Genomic DNA, 21,321 nt, shown 5'->3' with positions numbered 1-21,321 from the left:
GCCTTTGATTAACATTTAAAAAATTGTATAAAAGCAAAAAGGAAAAGGGGGCATGGGATAGGGGTTTTCTAAGGAAGGGAAATGGGGAAAGGGGATGGCATCTGAAATGTAAATGAAATGTAAATAAAAAAATAAATAAATAAAATGGCAAAAAAAGAAAATAAAATCCTAAATAACAACTGTTAGCAACTCCCAACAATGTTCATAATAATGCAACATTCACTTTCATCCTAAATAGCAATAATAAAAGAAATTTAAAGCTTTGTTAAAAAAAAAAGAAATTCTTCAGACATACACATACATTTTTCTCCAGATGACCAGTGGATCCAATCTTATATCTTATTTGTAAAACTAAAATGAACTCCTACCATTAGCTAATTAAATGACTCAGTCAAACAAAAGAGATGTAATTTGTGACTTTTCTTGAAGCACAAAGCAGTTGATGTTGATGCTTTGAGGGCTTAAAGGGATCCAATTCTTTAAAACAGAAAGTAGAAATCCTGGGCTATTAAGTAGCTTGTTTAAGGTACAAAGTAGAAAAGCCAGGACTAAACTGAGACTGTTTAGCATGGATGTTGGCCAACTTCAGAAGTTTTTCTGGAAGAGTCAGGAGACGCAGTGTATCTGGCAGAGGGAAGTGATCTATTGTAATTATATTAGTGATTGTGAGCAAACACATGGTTATATATGGGATTTGTGCTGACCAATATGGATGATTAAAGGGGAAAGTGGTAACAAGAAAGTCAAGTGACAAGGCATAAGAACCAACGATTCAACATTTTCAGGTAATATGAATTAAAAGTAAATTTCATAAAAATACTTTAAAATATTGCTATATTATTGTTGAAATTTTACATTGATTCTGATATTATACAGACTAATATATATTACAAAACTCTTAAAAAATCTTAACTGCAATAATAGGAAGACCATCTAGTTCTACAGTAGCAACTTAAAAAAAAAATAACAGCAGTTGGATTCTGCCTTCAGAAAGACTTGACGCCAGCACAACAAAGAGACCTGCTTTTTCTGCAGTCTTGGCCTATGTGGCTAAAGCAATCAGACGTTCAGTGACTAACAGCCTAGAATGACATGATAGCAGCAATGGCACTTATCATGTGGGTGTTGGCATTGCTGAGTGCTGCTTATTCACTAGATTTTCATATTTTACATATATTGATTTAATCTCCATAATATCTCTTAGAAGAAGGATATATATATATATATATATATATATATATATATATATATATTTAACCATATCTGAAAGACAAATAAATATTGATATCAAGAATTCAACAATAGATTATCTTACTTTTAAAGGATGAATTTTATGACTGGCTTTCTAATACACTTCAGAGAGTTGGTTAGCTTTTTGAAGCATCATATTTTTTTTCTATTTTCAAAAGTCCATTTCAGTGATAAAGAACAGAAAAGCACTAAAACCCAGTTTTTATGGTAATGTTGATCTCCTTGGAAGAACTGAACCATAACATGGCTCTTAAATCCACAATTGTATGTCCATCCATCTATGAACATGTTGTGTATAACCTTGATTAAGTTACTTATTTCAAACTTCAAAGGGCTCTAGTCACCCAGATGCAACAAGAAAAAAACTTATCTATTTGAAAAATACTTTAAAAATGTAAGATAGTATTTGTGAACATGGTTGGAAAGTCAGATATGAGTCAGAGTAAATGCAAATCTCCGTTCTGACATGCATCTGCTATTTTGGTGGCCCATTAGTTGAACAGAACTACGTAGACAACGTCAGTGGTGGGCCACAGACAATAGCTTGGTCACCCATCCCTTGGGCTTTGATCTTTTAGGTCCGACTTCTGCCTGCTGCTCTCATCTTAAGTTTTCTGCTTTCCCATACATCTTGAGTAGATGAATGTGCTGTGTTTTGAGACAAAGTCTTGGCAGCTGTTCAGAAGCAAACCTTACTAACAGCAACTCTATCTTCCCTTCCATGATCATTGGGTCAGGAATTTCTAAAGGGCTCTCCAGTGTTTCTACCTCATCCCTCTCCACCTGACTTCTTCATCTTCATTTAGTCTAAGTGGACCTCTATAATTCCTAATCCCTGTTCCTTAAAATGAGATCAAAGAATGATCTGCCATTTCTACTTCAAAGAATATAATTCTCAAATAAAGAGAACTGAAGGAAACAATGAGGTCTGTGTTCTTAGGGTCTTGGGCAGCTTGTTGTCCGGGTCTGGAAGACTTGAAGAAGAAACATCCAGTTCCCAGTGTGCTACATCCTCAGCCTTGTCTCTTCTGGACCAGGTTGAACTTAAAAATCTTAAAAATCTCAATATTTTCAAATTGATCACCCACCCATTCCTTCTGTTATTGTCTCTATCTTTGGTCACTTTCTTACTGTTTGTTCTGCGTGCATGTGCACTTGGACTCTGTCTTGTTCTCCAACTCTGCCCTTTCTTAGACGTCATGACTCCTTCTGCAGCCCAGATCCCACTGTATTCTTCCTAGCACTTGCTCAGTAGTGTCTGATTCCATGCCCTTCATACCTCCCTTGTGGAGTTCAACCCTAAACAGTGAGGCAATATTTAGCTGCTTTCTCTGCCATCTGCTTTTCTGCTGCTGGAAAACAGGTCTTGAAGGAGCTGGGGAGCTGGATCCATGGATAGGAGTATATGCACTGCAAGCAAGAGGACTAGAGTTTGAATGCCCAGCACCCACATAAAAAGCTGAGCATGGCTTCATAGGACTGTAACCCTTGCATCTGAAGTCAGAAACAAGTGGATCTTGGGAACTTCCTAGATAGCTAGCCCATACATAATTGTGAGCTTCTAGTACAGCAAGAGATCTGGTCTGCAGGTAGCAAGGCAGAGAATGATAACAAGAAAACACCTGACATCCTGCTCTGGTCTTTGCATGGGTGAATGAAAGTATCTGAATGCTCATAGGCATGTATCACACAACTGAAGAAGAAAAAGAAGGAGGAGAGGGAGAGTTGGAAAGGAAAAGAAGGAGGAAGGTGATGTGTTTATAAAAAGATGAAGAGATAGGGAATAAGTTCTATGGGAGTTTAGTCAGGTATAGGGGGAGAGGGTGTCTCAGTGGGCCCATGGTGAGGCATCCCTTCCCCCTGAGGGACCATCCACATGAAGATGTAGTATAAAACAGAGTTTATTCAGGACATGGGAAGAGGAGTTAAGAGAGTAGCAGAGTCAGAGAGAGTCAGAGACAGAGAGAGAGAGAGAGAGAGAGAGAGAGAGAGAAAGAGAGAGAGAGAGACATGAGCACGTGGAGAGAGGGAGAAGGAAATGGGGAAGGGGCCAGGGGACAGAGCAGGAGAAAGAGATCAAGAGAGGGAGGAGGGAACAAGCAGCCCCTTTAACAGTGGGTCAGGCCTACCTGGCTGTTGCCAGGTAACTATGGGGTGGAGTTTAGACAGAATGCTAACAGAACAAAAGAAGGGAAGGAGGGAGGGACCCCTACACTGACATCATTGAGGTCTTCTGTGGTAAATCTCCAACCCAAATAAGCCCAGGAAAAGAAAACACAACTCAATTAATACGAATACAAGCTGCGTGCCTAGATCGGGCAGATCTATCACGACAATACTATATTGTCCATCTCCCTTACAACTTGTGATTTCTCTAGGCCATGTGTTTCTGCTCCATTTTCCTTCTACCTCCTCCTTCTCTGTCATTCTCTCTCCTTCCTCCTTTACCCCCAAACATTTTTGCTCCACCTCCCCTTCTACTGCCCAATCACTGGCTCTAGCCTTTATTTTACAAATTAAGGTGGGAGAATGTTCACTGGAATTCACCTGTATATGGATTCACTCCTCTTCTGCAGCCCCTCCCAGGAAAGCAGAATTAGCATCAAAATACAAGACCAGGGCTATCCACAACACTTCCCCCTTTCTGTCCAATTAAAAGACTCTTTTATCTCAGATATAAATTGAGCACAATTACCATTTTGTAATTTATAAAGTACAAGATAGACCTAACACCCAGTCTATCATTTTTGTCAATTAAATAGAACCTCTGTCATCTATCTTAACTTAAAAGACATAATTTTATACCTGACTCATATCTTGTCCTGAAAACGTGTCCAGTCTGATAGTCGGTAACTTTTGAGTGAACATCTTCCCTTTTCTCAACCCTTCTTTCCCTTCCTTCTTCTAGACCATGGCAATCACCATTCTACTCTCTGCTTCCTTTTCTGTTTGTTTGTTTGTTTGTTTTAGATTCTACATATAAATGAGAATGCCACATCTGTCCTTTAGTATTTGCCTGATTTTTTTTTTCAGCAAAAACTTGTCAGTTTCACGCACATTGTCATAGATAGCTGCATATCTTCTTTTGTAAGACCTAAGGATGTTGAGGTTGCTTCCATATCACGAATGTTAGGAACTGTGTTTTGGACATACGGAGCTCCTATTTCATTGTTAAAAGACTCTAGATTATCTCATCCACATCTGAATTTATAGGTAGAAATATGCGAATCAATATCCTTATGAAACTTTACTTAGTGACTTAAGCCTGCTTACTCAGCTGCTAAAATAAATATGTCCAGTTCTTAACTGCTTTCTCACCTGTAGCTAGAATTATGCTAGATGTTTCCCCCAGCCCCACATCACACCAGTCACCAGCCAAGTTCTTGGCAAGCTCTTTTTTCCCTTATTTTATCTTATCTGTGGCTACCATCTTGGGTAAGACCTTTACCACTTCCTGTTGTTCCAGGTCCTTCCTTCCTGATGATTCCTGATCTCACTTCCTGTCATCTGCTCATGTGTTGCATTGCTACGAGGTGATTCTCTGACGACCTTATCTCTCCTCTGTTAAAACAATAAACTAACTTCTCTGTGGCCCAGGATAAAGCCATGTCTGTGAGGATGACCTCTTGGGCACATGAGCCATGGCTGTCAGTGAGTCCCCAGCCTTATCTCCCACTTCCGTCACACACCTACATATTTCTGCAATCTATCCTTGCTCAACTCTGTCACATCTGCCTACCCCCAACAAGGCTGGGTTGTATTTGTTTTCCTCTTTTCAGTGTCTTCATGTATTCTACTATCTTTCTTCAGTACGCCCTATGATTGTAGAGTCTTTAAAAACACCCACTCAGCCTTCTGCCTTGGTAAGAGACCTCTCAAGCTATCCATAACTTCCATCAGGTGGAGATGCATTTCCTTCTATTGTTTGTTTGGGATGATTCATGTGCCTATCATATAGTTATATCTATTTTGTTTACCTGCATGCTGTGTTCTCTAGTATATAAATTATTTTATCAGAAACGTTCTATTTTATTTAAGTGTGCCGTAGTGTGTGTGTGTGTGTGTGTGTGTGTGTGTGTGTGTGTGTGTTCTACATGAGTGAAGATTCCTATCAGGGCCAGAAGAGATATGGTATCTGAGCCCCTGGAACAGATAGTTGTGAGCTATCTGATATGGATACTGTAAACTGAACTCAGATGCTTAGGAGGACCTTTGGGAAGATGTGATCCTTTAAATTTAAATTTTGTCTTGTCCTTGGTTAACAACCCTCTTTTCCAATGTGGAGTAGTGTTAGTGAGCCCTCGCTTTCAAACAGCCTGGCAGTCAGAAGGAAAACATTGCCTTATCTTGAAGACACCGGAAGTTTAAATACACCTTCACTGCCTCCTTATTGTCTCATACCCAGCAAGCTCATTATGGTAGAATGTGGTAGAAGAAAGAGAGTTGCTGGTGCTTCTGAGGAGGCAACCAGCAACTTTAACTGAGTAAGTTTCTCAGAAAATATAGGTAGAGTAAGAATCAGACTTGTTTGCTTCAGTATGACATGACCAAATGTACTGTGTAGCAATCTTTTTTAAAATCTGTTTTCATTTAGTGTTTATTCACTTTACATCCTGATCGCAGCCCCTCTCCCTCCTCTCTGCACAGTTACACCCTCACATAACCTCTCCCTCAAGACTCCCCTCCCCACACTACCAACCTGCCCTGGCACAGGGGACTAGATGTAGGAAATCTTAAAAGGTAAATCTTAAGGGGTCTAGGAGCGACATGTTACCTAAGTAGAATTGTTTTAATAATTGAAATCCTAAGTAGCAGGAGGGAGAATATCATTGTTTTCAAATAAAACCTTTCCCATCACTTGGCTGGCTTTCTTTCTCAGCAGAATAGGTAGCATATGTTTCTCCAGAGCTAGAGAGGAAACAAGTATATAGTCTTCAAAGGATTTTGTAAAATGGGAAATTACCCTATGCATATGTAATTTGTAAAATGTAATCGTCCATCTTGTTCTCTGCTGTTAGTGTCCCCTGCTACTAATCTTCCTCAGGCAGCCCTCTGTACCCACAACAGTACCTGTGCATTAAACCAACTGTGGACTGAAACTACTCAAACAATCATTGTAACCATACTGAGCATGTACAGATTTTTTTCATGTCATTAGTCTCTAAACAACAAAGGGAAACAATTATTTACATAAAATTTACTCTTTGTAGTATTATGAGTAACCAAAAATTATTTAAAGCATACCATTTATAAGTAAGTGTTATATTATTTAATATAAGGGAATTGGGAATCTTTCTCATACTTTGGTACCCTAATGGGATCCTAGGTTACCCTCCTAAACACTGAGGGATAACTACAGTCTCTCTCTTTTTTTTCTTATTAGTACTCATTATTATTCACTAGTATTCTAGCGGATTGTGAACAGTGACGCTAGGGAATAAACCCCAAACAGGGCTATGTGCCTGGTGACCAGAAACAAGTGGGCCATCAAGAAAGAGCATGGCGTCTCATATGTCTGGACTGCATGATTTCCACATCCTTTTTCATTCTCAGGTACCAAGAAAGTGGAAAGTTAAAGGACTATTCGAAGAAAATGCCTGGAGGATGAAGAGTCACTTCAGATTGAGAAAGTGGCAGAAAATCTCCCACTGTGAGGCTGGTGAGATTAGAAAGGCTAGGAGATAGGTGTGAGACCACTGAAATTTGTGTGCCTGTGAGAACGTATAAGGCCTTCTCAGAGGAGAGCAATATACTGGAAAACTCACATACCATTAAATTGATCAGACAGCTATTACTACCATCCAACTCCATAATAATTCTAACTTCCCAAATAAAAACCTTAGAGTTATAGACAGAGCTCAGCATTAGATTACATTCCTAGCATACACAAGGCCCTGGTTTCAAAACCCACAACTGAATCTATAAGCCACTAACCCTCACTTCTCCCTCTCCTGTCTCCTGATCACCTCCATTCTACTTTCTATTTCTATGATTTTTACTGTTTTGGGAGCCTTATTAAAAAGTAACATTAGGCACCGGTTCTTACTGTGTGACCAGCATATTTCACTTAACATCATATTCTCAAAATTCATCCTTGTAGAACATCTCAAATTACATTTCATTTTTATATTGAATAGTTTTCCATTGTATGCATGTACCACATTTTATTTATCCATCTCTCAGTGGAGATTTGTTTTGTCTAGCTTAGCTGTTGTAACTCTTATGTCTGTGAATATTTAACTATGAGGGACACAGCAGTCTCATCACTTTACATTCCCACTGAGAGTACACAAGGCTTTCTTGTAGATTCTTTACCGGGAAGTGTGGCTACATGTCTTCAATATACACCAGCTTAACTGCAACCCAGACAGTACCTGATGCAGTGACAAAATGTTCAATTATGAACAGAGCATTGGTACCAGACTGTGGAGGATCTTGAAGCCAGGATATGGTATTGGTGCTTATTCTGCAAGCTATGAAAAGCTGGTACAGCAAGGGCAGACGCTGAATGGCGCTATAGGAAGGTTAAGGACCAAAGGATGCATGTAATGTGAATTGAGATTTGGAGGCCATGATACTGGTCATCGTTTGATTGCAGTTAGCAATCTAGGTGAGAGACCTGGTTTTAGGTGAGAGTCCTGGGTCCCAGGTGAGAGATCTCGGTTCCAAATAGGAAGGCTGGAAAGGTGGGGATGAATGCAGAAAGATCAAACAGGATTCTTGTTAGTAAAGAAGGTGTTTTACTGGTGAGAGGTTTGAAGGGGTCTGCATGGGCTCAGCCAGCCATTCAACATTGGTCACTTTGTGTATGCTCTGTCTACTGATGGCAAGAAGTGGTACATCCTTGTCCTTTGTCATTTTGATTTCCAAGGTGACTACAGCACATAGTGATGGTAGAGGACCAGTTGGCCAGGTGATTCCAGGCCTAGTAAGAAAGAGATTAGCAGCAGGGCTGGGTGTGGGGCTGGATGGTAGAATAATACGTACTCTGCATCAATGAGTCAAGGGTTTCATTTCCATCATGGGAGAAGAGGGTAAGGAAGGCAGGAGGAGAGGGAAAGCACAGACACTGCTCTATTAATCTATCAGACTATGGAGCTATTTCTTTCACAAGAAACATCCTCCTCGCTGTGGGTCACAGCCTAAGCCCTGAGTAGGAAAATAATTAGGATGTTTGCACAGAAAGCCAAAATCTCCAAACCCAAAGTAAGGAAATCAGGCACCAGGGGTGTGTCTAAACAGGGTCCAAGCTGGAGCTAGAAATGTCTTATTTTTATGTTTAATTTGCACAAAATTAAAATGAAAGCTCACAAATAATATATATATACATATATGTCTCTCTGTGTGTATATATACATACACACAAACATATATATGTGTATATATAAACACACACACATATATATATTTGTGGAAGGATTTTATATATATATGGAATGATTGGTACCAGACATGATTCATATTTTGGAGAATTTTAGACCTTAAAATATTTGCAGACAGGGTTTTATCAACTGGATCAGAAAAATATAAAATTAAAAATGACTTAAAATGCAAAACTTATGAGCATTGTTTATCCTGAAGTTTCACATTTTGAGTTTTTCTGTAGGGATGCCCAGCTTGAGGCTGTTTGTTCTGTGTTGTCTATGTGTTGTCTATGTGCTATGCTAAAAATCACCCCTGCCTCTGGTGTTCCTGTCTTCATTCTCGATGATCCTTTGTGTTTTGATTATTGAAGCTTCCACAGAGCATGGGGCTCCATTAAGTATTGTCCTTTCAGTTAGCACAAGGCCAACTGTGGTGTCTTCTCATGCATCTGTGCAAGTATGTGTACTTGTTGGTAAGAGCTGGGTGACAGGTGCAAACCTCAGTTTGGTAGGTCTCAGTTTGAGGAGGGTTTTAAATATTAAAACTTATATTTAAATATATGTAGTTAAGGGATCTAAAATCTGGTTTATAAGTGTGATGATCTAAGCATGGGCAACCACCACTGGCTTTTTGACATGAGTTCTGTGGATTAAACCCTGTTCCTCTTGCAAGTAATCCCCTAGCTCCCAGCAGTTCTATTTCCCTGTACATTTTTTATCTTCAAGTTCAACTGTCAACAGCCTTTGCCAGGATTATGCTTGGGTGGTGACGATGGTGACACAAAATAACAAAGGCATTTGTCAAGGCTCAGCCGCCTTGAAGGGCTTTTCAAGTGTGTGGACACACCTGTGTGACAACTGAACTCCTGTGTAACTCGGCTGGGCCTCACTTGGACTGTATTAAAAAAAAAAAAAAGTTGTAGTCTAATTAGCTGCCGTAGACATCATTAGAGGCCTGTTTCCTCATGTGGGACTAATTGCCTAAAAGAATTAACAGACATGAAGGAACTATTTGATGTTTCCAAAGAAATCCTTTGAGGCTCCAAAGGGATAAATCTTTTCCTCTCGTCTTTTACTGGCTGCAGAAGAAGGCTGAATACTTTCCCAACAGGAGCTCAGCATCCTTGACATTGGTAAGCAGAGCAGGGCATCCTCATTTTTGGTACTCTAGGAAGTAGCAAAGGCTTCAGAAGAGAACTGATTCTCTCAGTCACCCTTGCTCTCTGCTAGCACACTGTGCCTTTTGAATCTTAAGTCAGGCCCGTTGGATGACTGTGTGAAATGAGGCCACATTGAGAACTCACAGTGCAAGACTCTTTTCTGCACCTCGGAGAGGTCTAAACTTTGAATGAAATCAAAGAGGCTACAAGACCAGAGCTTGAGGATGAAAAGGCTCCCACAAGTCAAAGAACAAAGAGGAGAACTTGCCAGTGTGTGTGGAGAAGATGCATGTTTCCCACAAAAGAAAGAAAGAAGAGTAAGAAAGGAAAGAGAAATGGCTTTGTGCGATGCCCTGAAGAGCTGGCACTCACTATCGGGCAGCATGTTCCCTCAGAGATTGATTTCTGTAGCTAATCAGAGATTAGGAGGTGTGTGCTCAGCTAATGTGCGGCTTAAGAAGAGTAAGAGGTGGAAAGGCAAATATGGCGTAAATCAAAAATAAAAGCTTCTCTCTTAATCTGTCGAATGTTGCTATTTTTTCTTTGTCCACCTTTAGGGCAGGTGGGGATGAGAACAGGAAGGATCAGGTATGAAAGGACAGAGGGATGGAGGCGAGAGCATTGGGAGAGATGACTAGACTTCAGGGGCAGTGTGGGGGTGGAGGCGGGAATGTAGAAATCTAGTGTGGTAGGAACTCCCTGGAATCTACGAGGGTAATCCTCACAAAGATTTCTAATAATGGGGATATAAAGCCTGAACTGACCACTTTCTGTAACCAGGAAGGGTTTCTAGTAGTGGGACAGAGACACCATCCCAGCCACAAAACCTTCGACTTGCAATCTGTCGTGCCTGCAATATGTGCCGGAGTAACAATGGCCCACAGCTTGTGGGAGTAACCAACAAACAGCTGGTCCAACTTGAGGCCCATATCACGAAAGGGAGCCCACACCTGACACAGCCAGAACCAGATGCTGCATAGCTCAGAGACCTAGGATAAAACCAAACACAACTGGCAAAAAACGAAGTCAATGGAATGATTCCTAATGATAATCTCCCATACTCGTGGACTGGTGCCTAGCCCAGTTGGCATCAGAGAGGCTTCAGCTAGCAGCTGATGGAAACAGATGTGGTCAACCACAGCCGAACATTAGGCAGAGCTTGGGGAATCCAGCAGAAGAGGGGGTGGGAAGGATTTTAGGAGTCAGAGGGGTCAAAGATGCCACAAAAATATGGCCCACAGAATCAAATAACCAGGGCTTATAGGAACTCACAGAGATGGAAGTGACAATCATGGGGCCTGTGTGGTGTGCTAGGTCCTCTGAATATACCTTATGGTTGTGTAGCTTGGTGTGTTTATGGGACTCTCAACAGTGAGAAAATGGATGTCTCTAAGTCTTTTGTCTGTTCTTGGAACCCTTTTTCTCCTACCAGGTTGTTTCATTCAGCCTTGATATAAGGGTTTGTGCCTAGTCTTGTTGTAACTTGTTATGCTGTGTTTGGTTGATGTCCCTGGGAGACCTGTTCTTTTTAGAAAAGAAACTGAGGAGAAGTGGATCTGGAGAAGAAAGGGAAACTGAGGAAAAGTGGATCTGGAGAAGAAAGGGAATGTAGGGTGACTGGGAGGACTGGAAGGAATGGAGGGAGGGGAGGCTGCATTCAGGATGCAAAGTATGAGAGAAGATTATATGTGTGTGTGTGTGTGAGAGAGAGAGAGAGAGAGAGAGAGAGAGAGAGAGAGAGAATAAGTAAGAAATGGAATGTATGATAAGAGAATATATATGGAAAAAACACCCACAATGCCAGTGATCCTAGGGAAGAAAGGTCTAGATGAGAAAGTGGGCCTGGGGAGTGGTTTGGTCTTCAGATGGGGCAGTTCAGTCAAGCTGATCTTAAGGAGCATTTGCTTAAAGCTGAGCAAGATGGTAAAGCTCTATCTTCAACCTTACACGTGACAATCAGTAACACGGGGCCCAACATGAAGGCAACACAAACTTCTTCCTGTTTCTCTTCCTTCCCAATATGCCTTGTTTCACCAGAACTGATGGAATAAGGGAGAGTGAAAATGAGGAGGAAGATACATGTAAGCTTTACTATATACCATGCGCTGTTGGGACCTACTGATACATGCGTCATCTTTTTGATGGTGGTGGTAGAGGTTGAACCCAGGGCCTTGCACATGCTAAGCAAGTATGCTATCACTGCGCTACATCAATGATTCACTAAGTAATGAAAATTGGCCTTGAATTCACTCTGTAGCCCAGGCAAGACTTCAACTAGTGATCTTCCTGCACCAGCCTCTAGAACATTCTCCTAAAATATTATTTATTTATTCTGTGGGGTAAACGAGGTATGGAAAGATAAAATAGTTTTTCCAAGTACAACCATGGAGCCAGAATGTTAAACTAGTCTTTTGGCCTTGAGTGCACAGTTGCCTGCCCATCATACCGAATATTCTGAGTATTGTCTTAATGCTTCTGAAAGCTTCGGGGTGGGGAGAGGGCACATATTTCTAGCCCCATTTTCTCCCAACATGCTACTATAAATTACTGTGGTTGTTTCATCTGAAATTACTATAATTTCAAATAAGTTAAATAAATGGTAATATTCATATTTTAATGTTATTGTAAAATATATACAGTAATAACAAAGAACACATCCTAATATTATATCAGACTTAGTCAACATTCCTAATAGCCTTTTTCCAATACTTCTAAATATATAAGTAGTTTTGTATCTAATATTATAAGCATTCCCTGTGGTTTTATGAGAGTTTCATAATGAAATTTTAGACTGATGGATTTATATCTCTTTTGGAATATTAATTGTATTTTGAATTTTCTAATCACGGAATGTGGAGATCTAATATAAAACTTAAAGGCATTTGTGGGAGATCTTGGTTATAGAAAGATACTATTTTTTCTGAACCCACCTTTGCTTGTTTTGTTCCTCAGGGATTTACCGAACAGAAAGGGATAAGGGCACTCTGTATGAACTGACCTTCAAAGGGGACCACAAGCATGAATTCCAACGACTTGTCCTATTTCGACCTTTTGGCCCCATCATGAAAGTGAAAAAGGAAAAACTCAACATGGCCAACACACTTATCAACATTATCGTGCCCCTAGCGAGGAGGGTGGACAAGTTCCGGCACTTCATGCAGAACTTCAGGTGGGTTTGTTTGCAGGGTGCCCTGCCCTTTTCCTGACATTGTGCCATTTGCCTTCATTTCCCCTGCTCTGTACTCCATTCTACTCAGTTTTCTTCCAATGAAATTGGTCATTTGTATTTGCCTCTCCCAATTAAGCAATTAGAAAGTCCTTGCTTGGGTGTATTTTCTTTAGAAGGAACATCTAGGAAGGATGGGTGGGCTGTCAACAGCATCTACAAAGATAAACCAGGGCTACACCTGTCTCCTTCAGCTCTTACTTGACAAACCAGGGCAGAATGTGTCACCTTCAGTTATGACGTGGGCCTGGGCTCATCCACCGAAAATGAAATTCTCAGAGGCAAATAAATGAGGCTCAAAATCATCGAGGACAGGCAGGATCTGGCTGGTGGTGAGAAACCCTGGGCAAGCAAGAGGCCCTGGCTCACAGAAGTCTGGCTTCATTTGCTGTCTGCTCTGGCTGCATGTGGAGTGAGTTGAATCACAGTCTAATTCTTATTCTAAGTTACACACCCTAAGAGATTAAACTTAAAACATGGTAGGAAGACGTCAGGGAGTCATTTTTGTAGGTACTCAGTAAGTGAACTTCTATTCCAGGATGCACTGATGGAATTGGTACGAGTGAGTCTGGAAACCCTTTTCTGAGCCTCAGTGGCTCTCATTATCTTTTATGTATGGAATTCACATCCAGGCTGATGTTAACCAGATAAATGGCTTAATCACCTTATTTCTAAAGAAGCCAGATTATTTTATCTAATTATAAATCTTGAAACATTTAACTGATTTGTAAATCTCTTATTATTAATTTTATATTATTAAAAAGTGGTGTTCAGTAGGAGAACGTCGTTGGGAGCTCTCAAAATTCTAGCTCATAAGCACAGGTGTGCTCATTTGTAGTTCAGTTACTTGTAACAGGATCAAATCATCTTTGAAGACACCTTTGAGGTTATCTGATAATGGAAGATGGCGACTACATCTGAGAGCCAGGGCCTGCAAAAAATAGTGCATACAAGGACAGATAGCCATGGCAGAAGCTGAGCAGGTCATCTACTGTGCAGCCACAGAGACCCTGAGTGTGTAGAGGGCTCTGAAAAATTGGAATGTGGAATCATGAGCAGCCAGACTACTTAATTCTATGTAGGAATGTGGTAAAAGGGATCAGGGTCTAAAAGGAATCATGTCAAACATAATGCTAGAATAAATGGCCAAGAATATCAAGAAAAGGGAATTTTTTTTCACATCCAAATTTAAAGTGAACAATTAGGCCAAATAGGTTCCATGGGAACCTACAAGCAATTCAAAATGTTTACAAGACGATAGGTTGCCCTCCAGAAACTGATGGCAAGGCCCCTTTGCCGAAGACAACACCTATAGAACTCACTGAACATGGAGAAGTCAAGCTCAAGCCTCTGGAGAGCCTTCATTTCTAAGTGGGTCTTTGGTACAGGAGGGTACTCCGCACACTACCCAAAGAGAAACTTAAACATCCACCCAGCTCTTTGATTCACAATGATGTTCTGCCTGCAGGACATGCTTTGAAATCCTTTGCAACTTCAGGTTGGAACAGCTCTGGTTGACACTGAAAACTATACTGTAGATAATTTTATATCCTTTATATGTTGAGTACATTGTATCATAGTCACCCAATGTTTAGATTTTGTTTTAGAATTCAGGGCTCAGTGGGTAAAAACTCTTTCTGAACAAGCTTGGTGGCCTGAGTTCACCCCTGGAGTCCTTGTAATGGTGGAGGAAGAGAACTGAAGTCCACAGAGAAGTCCTCTGGCCTGCACACTGTCTCTATGACAAGTATAACTACGTACATTATGTCTACACATTTAGTAGTATGAAATAAAATTGTTTAAAAATTCAATAAAAGGTTATTTTGAAGTTTCTAATTTAAGATGGAATCTTAGTTGGATACATGGCTACTACAAGATCTTTGAGCAATGTAGACCAGAACGAAAGTGACCCACTTGTTAATGTGACCCACACCTAACCACTATCTACATTAATTCTCTACCATTTCTCACAACCTTTCTTAGGCTGGTTCATTGACTATGCATAATTTAATACCACAGGAAACATCTTACACGTTCCATTTTTAATGAATTAAATTTTACCTTCCTCAAATTTATAGTATAAAGTAGAGAGTATGCTAGAAGGAACTTCTGGGATTCTGGCAAATGTGTACTCACTCTAAGAGATACTAGTTTCTAAGAAATGTTTCTTGTGTTAAAAAGCTATTCACAGAACTGATTATGATTAGAATTATAACATTCTTCAATCATGTTTTAGTATGAGATTGACCTGATTAAGAATTACAGTAAGAAAAAAAATCTGGACATTCTGTACTCTTTTTTTCCTCTCTGATTCATCATCTTCCAGGCTAGCCACCTGTCTTTTTACCTAGTCAGGGAATGCAACCTTCAATTCTTCATTTGTGAAAGGCAAATTCTGTATTCAGGCAGATTTGATGTATTTGTCTCGTGTTCTTAAAATAGCATCCCCATCCCACAATTCTTAGCTGGTTGTGTTTAAGGGGTAAGAAATACTTACAAAGATGGCCATAAATATTTTACCATGGACTGTCTACCTATTACCTTTTTAGTGTTAACAGAGTAACAGGTTGGCTGGCCTTAAGGGCTCAGAGCACACTTCACTTGGGATTGTACAGTCTTTCTTTTAATGTTGAGTGATGCCATAGAAATGTATTAAGAATCTTTAATTTGTCTTGTCTAAAAGTGACCTTTGCCTCGAGGCTAGAAGAATCTCTCTTTAGTCCTGAATCTTGGTAACTTGATTAGGATATATCTCCTTTAGGCATTAATTGTTCTCCGGCTGTTTGTCAAGAGTATAGTTTTATGTTGTTTTGTGGAATCTTTTGTGTTAAGGCATGATGACAATTTGAATGATAATAGCCACTATAGACTTATATATCTGAATACTTGCTGAATTGGGAGGTTTGGTGTGGTTTTGTTGGAAGAGGTGTGTCACTGAAAGTAGACTTTGAGGTTTCAGAAGCCCACAATATTCCCAGTTAGTGGTCTTTCTCTGTCTCTCTCTGCATCATGCCTACGGACCAGGATGTAATCTCTCAGCTATTTCTCAAATTCCAGGCCAGCCTTCCTGCTGCTATGTTCTATACAATGGTTCTGGACTCTAACCCTCCAGAACCATTAGTTCCAATAAACTCTTTCTCTTACAAGCTGTCTTGCTTGTGGTTTCACTTCATAGAAATAGAAAAATAATTAACACAGACATTTTATGGTATCTGTATGACTTATTCAGGTCTCTGCTACCTGGGCACAAATTGTTTATTTCATAAATTACTTCAATTTATTAACATCTGCATTTTTTTCTTGCGAGTGTGTTGTGTATAAATGGCAAATGTGTATATGGTATGTGGTTATATGAGGTGTGTTTGTGTGTTGTATATGTATGGTGGATATGTATACTAGTGTGTTTTGTGTGTATATGGTGTGTGTTCATATTGTATGTGTGTTGTATTTATATACACACACTGTATATGTATGTGTAATTATGTATATGTACATGTATATGTATGTAAGCATGTGATGAGTGTGTCACAACACAGGCCCATGTGTGTACATGAAGCTAGATGTCTTTCTCTGTTGCTCTGACTTTATTTTCTTGAGACAGAGTTTCTCATAGAACCAAAAGCTTCCGTTCTGGCCCAGGTAGGCTTTTGGGATATGTCCGTCTTTACCCTACTATTCTGGGCTTATAGCCATGGCAGCCTGCCCCCCATTTTTATGTAGAAGCTGGCATTCAAACTAAGGTCCTTATGCTTTCAGAGCAGGAGCACTTACCCAAGGGGTGATCCACCCAGCCCTTCTCTCTAGTCTTAATGCCTTTATCTTTATCTGCATGCATGCAAGCCTTCCCTGATGTCAGGAATTTATTCTATATCTTTCTAAGATTCTTTCCATTTGTTTTGCTGTTGTTTTATTTCCTGAGTACACCCTGTGCCTGGTACTCTGGTTTTGTTTTTAAATGAACTGTTTTATCATTGAATTCATATTTAGTGAAAGTGGAACAATTGTAAGAAAGTTTCCTTTGGTCGAGTCCTAATCTCATTGAGACTATATTTTCTTTTTGCTTTGAATGCCATTTTGAAAAAAAAAAATCAATCTCTGCCTCCCTTCAGCCTTCCTCCCACACTCTCTTTCTTTGTCTTCTTGCCCCCAGGGTTTAGATGCTAGCTGTTTCGTAATTAAAGGCCTGCCTGAGCTTTTACCTCATGTGAGATCCACTGTACCCACCCCACCTGTATTCTGAGGGCAGAATATTGTTCTGTTGACTTCTATGATGTGAAAGAGCAGGTGGAGACAGACAAACTCAGCTGGCTGGGCACAGCCTCTGTTGGAAGTTCCCAGTTACTGTACCCTTCTCAGTTGTGGGGTGGTATGGAGCTTACCAGACCTTCTTCTTATCCATTCCTGTGAGCCATTTCACCATTTAGAACCACAGCTACACAGAGCTTTGACAGCTGATGAGCTGGAGAAATGCTAAACTTTACTACTTGTTTTTAACAAGGAGTTTTCTTTGGGACACTCAGCAGGTCTGTGATTGGGAAAAAAATACAAACTCACAAGGGTGCTCATTTTCTGAACTTCCCAGCACCAGCAGACAAGGAGAAGCGGGGAAGGCAAGGGCTAGTGGACATTAGCTTTAGTATTTAGTGAAAAACCAAGAGGTGTTTTTGGGTGAGGCAAGTTTATTTCCAGCAGTAGACGCTCAGGGCTTTCAGTTACTAGGCGCTGGATGCCTGTTAACTGAATGATCTTTCTAGCATTGGTAACAATTACAGTGGCAGGGTATTTCCGTCTCCTGAGAAAGAATCAAAACTCTACCACGCCCTTTGAGGCCAACATAGTAGATGCCGATGACCTTGGTGCTGCAGGGCCTCCAGGTGTGACCCTGTCTGGCATCCTGGAGGTCATGTGGCTGGCACTTAAGAAAGCTCCTTTTTTTTTTTTTTTTTTGGCTGCCATCAGATTGGCCTGAATGCAAAACCTATAGTCCTCATGTGCCATTTGCTTACCCACGAGCATCCTCCCACCACTTGGGATCACAGGACGTCTGGGGCTCCCATGGGAACTTTTCTGAAGTCGGGTCGTGTCTGCTTGTGCACTCTTGGCCTAGGAGTTATCACCTGAAACTGCCAACTGCCGCCTCTCCTTTGCTTTGGGTAATCACTTGCTTGCCTTTGAAGCTGCCTCATACTTGGCTCTGGCTGCTGAGTTTCCCTCATCTGTGATATGGAGATATGGATTTTAGGCTCCTCTGTGCTTTGTTTGATATCAGGAAGACTCACAATAACAAAGCTATAGATCTTCAGATCGTTATCTCTGCCTCTCCCCAGCAGGGTGTGTGTGTGTGTGGGGGGGGTGGGTAATGGAAAATATGCTTCATGGTTTGTTTTTTTTTTTTTTAAACCTTTCTGTTTGTTCCAATTTTGCTTGCTTTTTTATTTTGACTGCTTCCAGCTGGACTGAACTCTCTTTCTTGTCAGGCTCTTCTTCAGACTGGGTAGGTTGTATTTGTTTGAAAGTTGTTTTCTCCTTCTGGTTCTTCTCACCCTTCTCAGGTCTGTTTTAATGCATGATCAGGGACAGCTTCTATTTTTATGTTCTTTGGGGTTTTTTTTTTTTTTCATCCCATTTTGGCCTAGAACCTCTAAGATGGCTCTGGACAATTCTGAGAAAATAACTTAAAGTGGAGATTATAGAATTTCTAATGGAAACCATCCTTAAGCATTTGGCTAAGCTAATATAGGTGACTGAAAGTCTTCCAGCCACCAGGACTATGACACAGATATATGTCTGTGTTCTCTCTGTTGCTTAAAAGGAATGGATGCTATCATCAGCAGAATACAATCTCTTTCTGACCCGTGTTTTAATACCATTCCTGTGAGCCATTTCACTACTCACAAGCCAGAGCTACACCAAGAAGCTTTCATATCTGATGAGGTTGCGAAATGCAATCTTTATTAATCATGTCGTTTTAATAGTTTTCTTTAGGGATCTAGTAGAAGACTACAGGTCATATAGAGATGTCTATCCAAGAAAGTAAAAAATGGTTCATTGGAAGAGCGAGTGTGTTTTCTGCATTGCAGTGAGAATCAGAAAAGTTGTTTGATTGCAGGTCCAAATCCACCATCATTTCCTAACAATGATCAGTATACCCAGATACTAGAATAGTGGAATCATCTGTTGATTCATGTTGGCACAGGGGTAAAAGAAAGGATGCACCAAACCCAAAACAGAATGTCATGATATAAACAGATACCAGAGTATCCAATAACTTTCTCTTCCCTCTCCAGAATAGAGCCTGTTCCTTACAGAATCCCTAGTTCCTTTATGACTGAGTGATTTCCATCCTGCTAACGTAAGAGACCATTGGTAGACTGGGGTCTGGTGGATTGTAATTGCATAAAGCACTCCAATTCCTGGTATTTTTTCCATTTCTGATATATCTGAGTAGAAACTGACTTGGAAAAAAGTAGCAATGAGATTGCTTGTAGCTAAGCCTTTTCTTAGCTGGGAGTGTGTCCTCTGCTTTGCTCATCTGTACAGAGTTCACTCACCTATGATGCTGACCTGAGATGACACCCATCAGTCTCCAGAAGTTAGCTGATTTCTTGGTATCCTTTCTACTCATCGGCCTCCACAACTACGGTCATTCCATTTCACTCCATTATTGCTCTCCATTTATCCCAGTTTCCTGCAACTTGATGTTTCCTTGCATGTGGGATTTTCATTTGGAAGACCTGGAGAGTCTGAAGTAAACCTGGATTGTTATCCCCTTGGAGGGATCAAACATGATAGCCCTTTGTTAATCCTTCTCCAAGGAAAACCAAATGCATCCCAGAACCCAGGCACTCACTGAATGTGGATTCCTGAATTTGTGTGTTAATCTGATTTATGTTGCTACAATAGTGTTTACAATGAGTATATATAATGTTGATATATATATATATATATATATATATATATATATATATATATATATATCTCCTGGTGGGTTATGACTGTAATTTCAGCCCTTGGGAGGTTGATGAAGAAGGAGTAATGTAAACTTGAAGCCAGCCTGGGCCACGTAAGAAATTCCCGGCTAGTCTGGGCTATAGAATGAGAGTACTTGCTCAAAAATAAATAAGTAAATTAAATAAGAAGTAAAACAAACAAAAAACCCACAAATAACAAAAAAGTAGTTTACTTAGGTTTTGGTCTTAGAAATTTGAGGCTTAGTCCTAACATTGACTTGTTCCTGGTGAGGATATCATGGTGACTGGAATTAGGGTGAGAACACACCACACAAGGAGAAACCACAGCATAAAGGAAAGAAGCCTTCAAGAGCCAGATAGGCCATGCTTTCCCAGCTCTCCCCTTCCCTCTCCTTTCTTCTCCTCTCCCCTACCCTCTCCTTTTCTTTTCCTCTGCTCACCTCTCCTTTCATCTCACCTACTCTTTCTTCTCTTCTCTCCCATTCACTTTCCTTCCCTTTCTCTTCCTATTCATTAACCATCTTCCCTTGCCCTCCCCCCCCCTCTCTCTCTCTCCTCACTTCCTTTCTTTTTTCTGAGACAGGATCTAGCTTGGAACACATTCTATTTCCCAAATGTTGGAATGATAAGCATGTATCAGCATGTCTGGGTAACTACAAAGTCCCACAAAATGCAAAGTAATTCCGTCCAATGACAGTTCCCCCAATGACTTAATCACTTTACACTAAACCCCACCTCTTGATACCATCACACTGAGAGCCAAGCTACTGCCACATCAATTCTTAAATGAAAATTTCATGCATACCACATTATAGTGGTTTCCCCAGGCCACTCAGCATCAGGTGTAAAAACTGACATCCCAGCTTTTTGACACACAGCTTCCGGCTTTCTCTTATCCAACAGGAGATCACTAATCTCCCATGACTCTTCCAGTCTTTTTTGGTATTCTCAAATGTGCAAGGACATGGGCTTAGGCTGTACTGCCAGCTCAAGTGTCATAGAACAAGGCCAGCTCCCTTCTTCTGATGACAACTGAAGCAGCTGCCACTTATGCCCCAGAGGCTGCTGCTGTCACAGTGCAGACCATCAGTGCCCAACCCCCAACTATGCTTACCCCGCTGCACTGACTTTTCTCAAGTCCTGGTATACATTGCCAGTGACCCTTCAAGGCTTCTTGATTCTGCAAAGGAAGCTTTTAGAGTTGCTTCAGCTTCATGCCTCCCAGGGAGTCACATGGGATTTCACAAGGATGGTCTGGAGTATAGGACAGCCACTGAAGGGGTAGATGTCTCTTGAAGCCAATATTTCCCTCCTGCAGATCAGATGCTATTGCCCAGCTGGATTCTTAA

General features: G+C 40.6%; 1 protein-coding gene across 4 annotated transcripts in view; it reads left to right on the top strand.

Annotated features, from left to right (window-relative positions):
* The window catches only part of Csgalnact1 (chondroitin sulfate N-acetylgalactosaminyltransferase 1), a 331,610-nt gene that overhangs the window by 278,382 nt on the left and 31,907 nt on the right, over window positions 1-21,321 (top strand). For all 4 annotated transcript variants that reach the window (XM_034520928.2, XM_034520929.2, XM_076914248.1 and 1 more), the window contains one exon: window positions 12,728-12,944. In XM_034520928.2, the coding sequence (XP_034376819.1) occupies window positions 12,728-12,944 (217 nt within the window). The remainder of the gene's footprint in view (window positions 1-12,727; window positions 12,945-21,321) is intronic.

This window comes from Arvicanthis niloticus, chromosome 16 (genome assembly GCF_011762505.2).
Source record: "Arvicanthis niloticus isolate mArvNil1 chromosome 16, mArvNil1.pat.X, whole genome shotgun sequence".
In the NCBI taxonomy this organism is placed as follows: domain Eukaryota; kingdom Metazoa; phylum Chordata; class Mammalia; order Rodentia; family Muridae; genus Arvicanthis; species Arvicanthis niloticus.
Note: the sequence above shows the minus strand (reverse complement) of the source record. Positions and strands in the feature narration are given on the sequence as shown.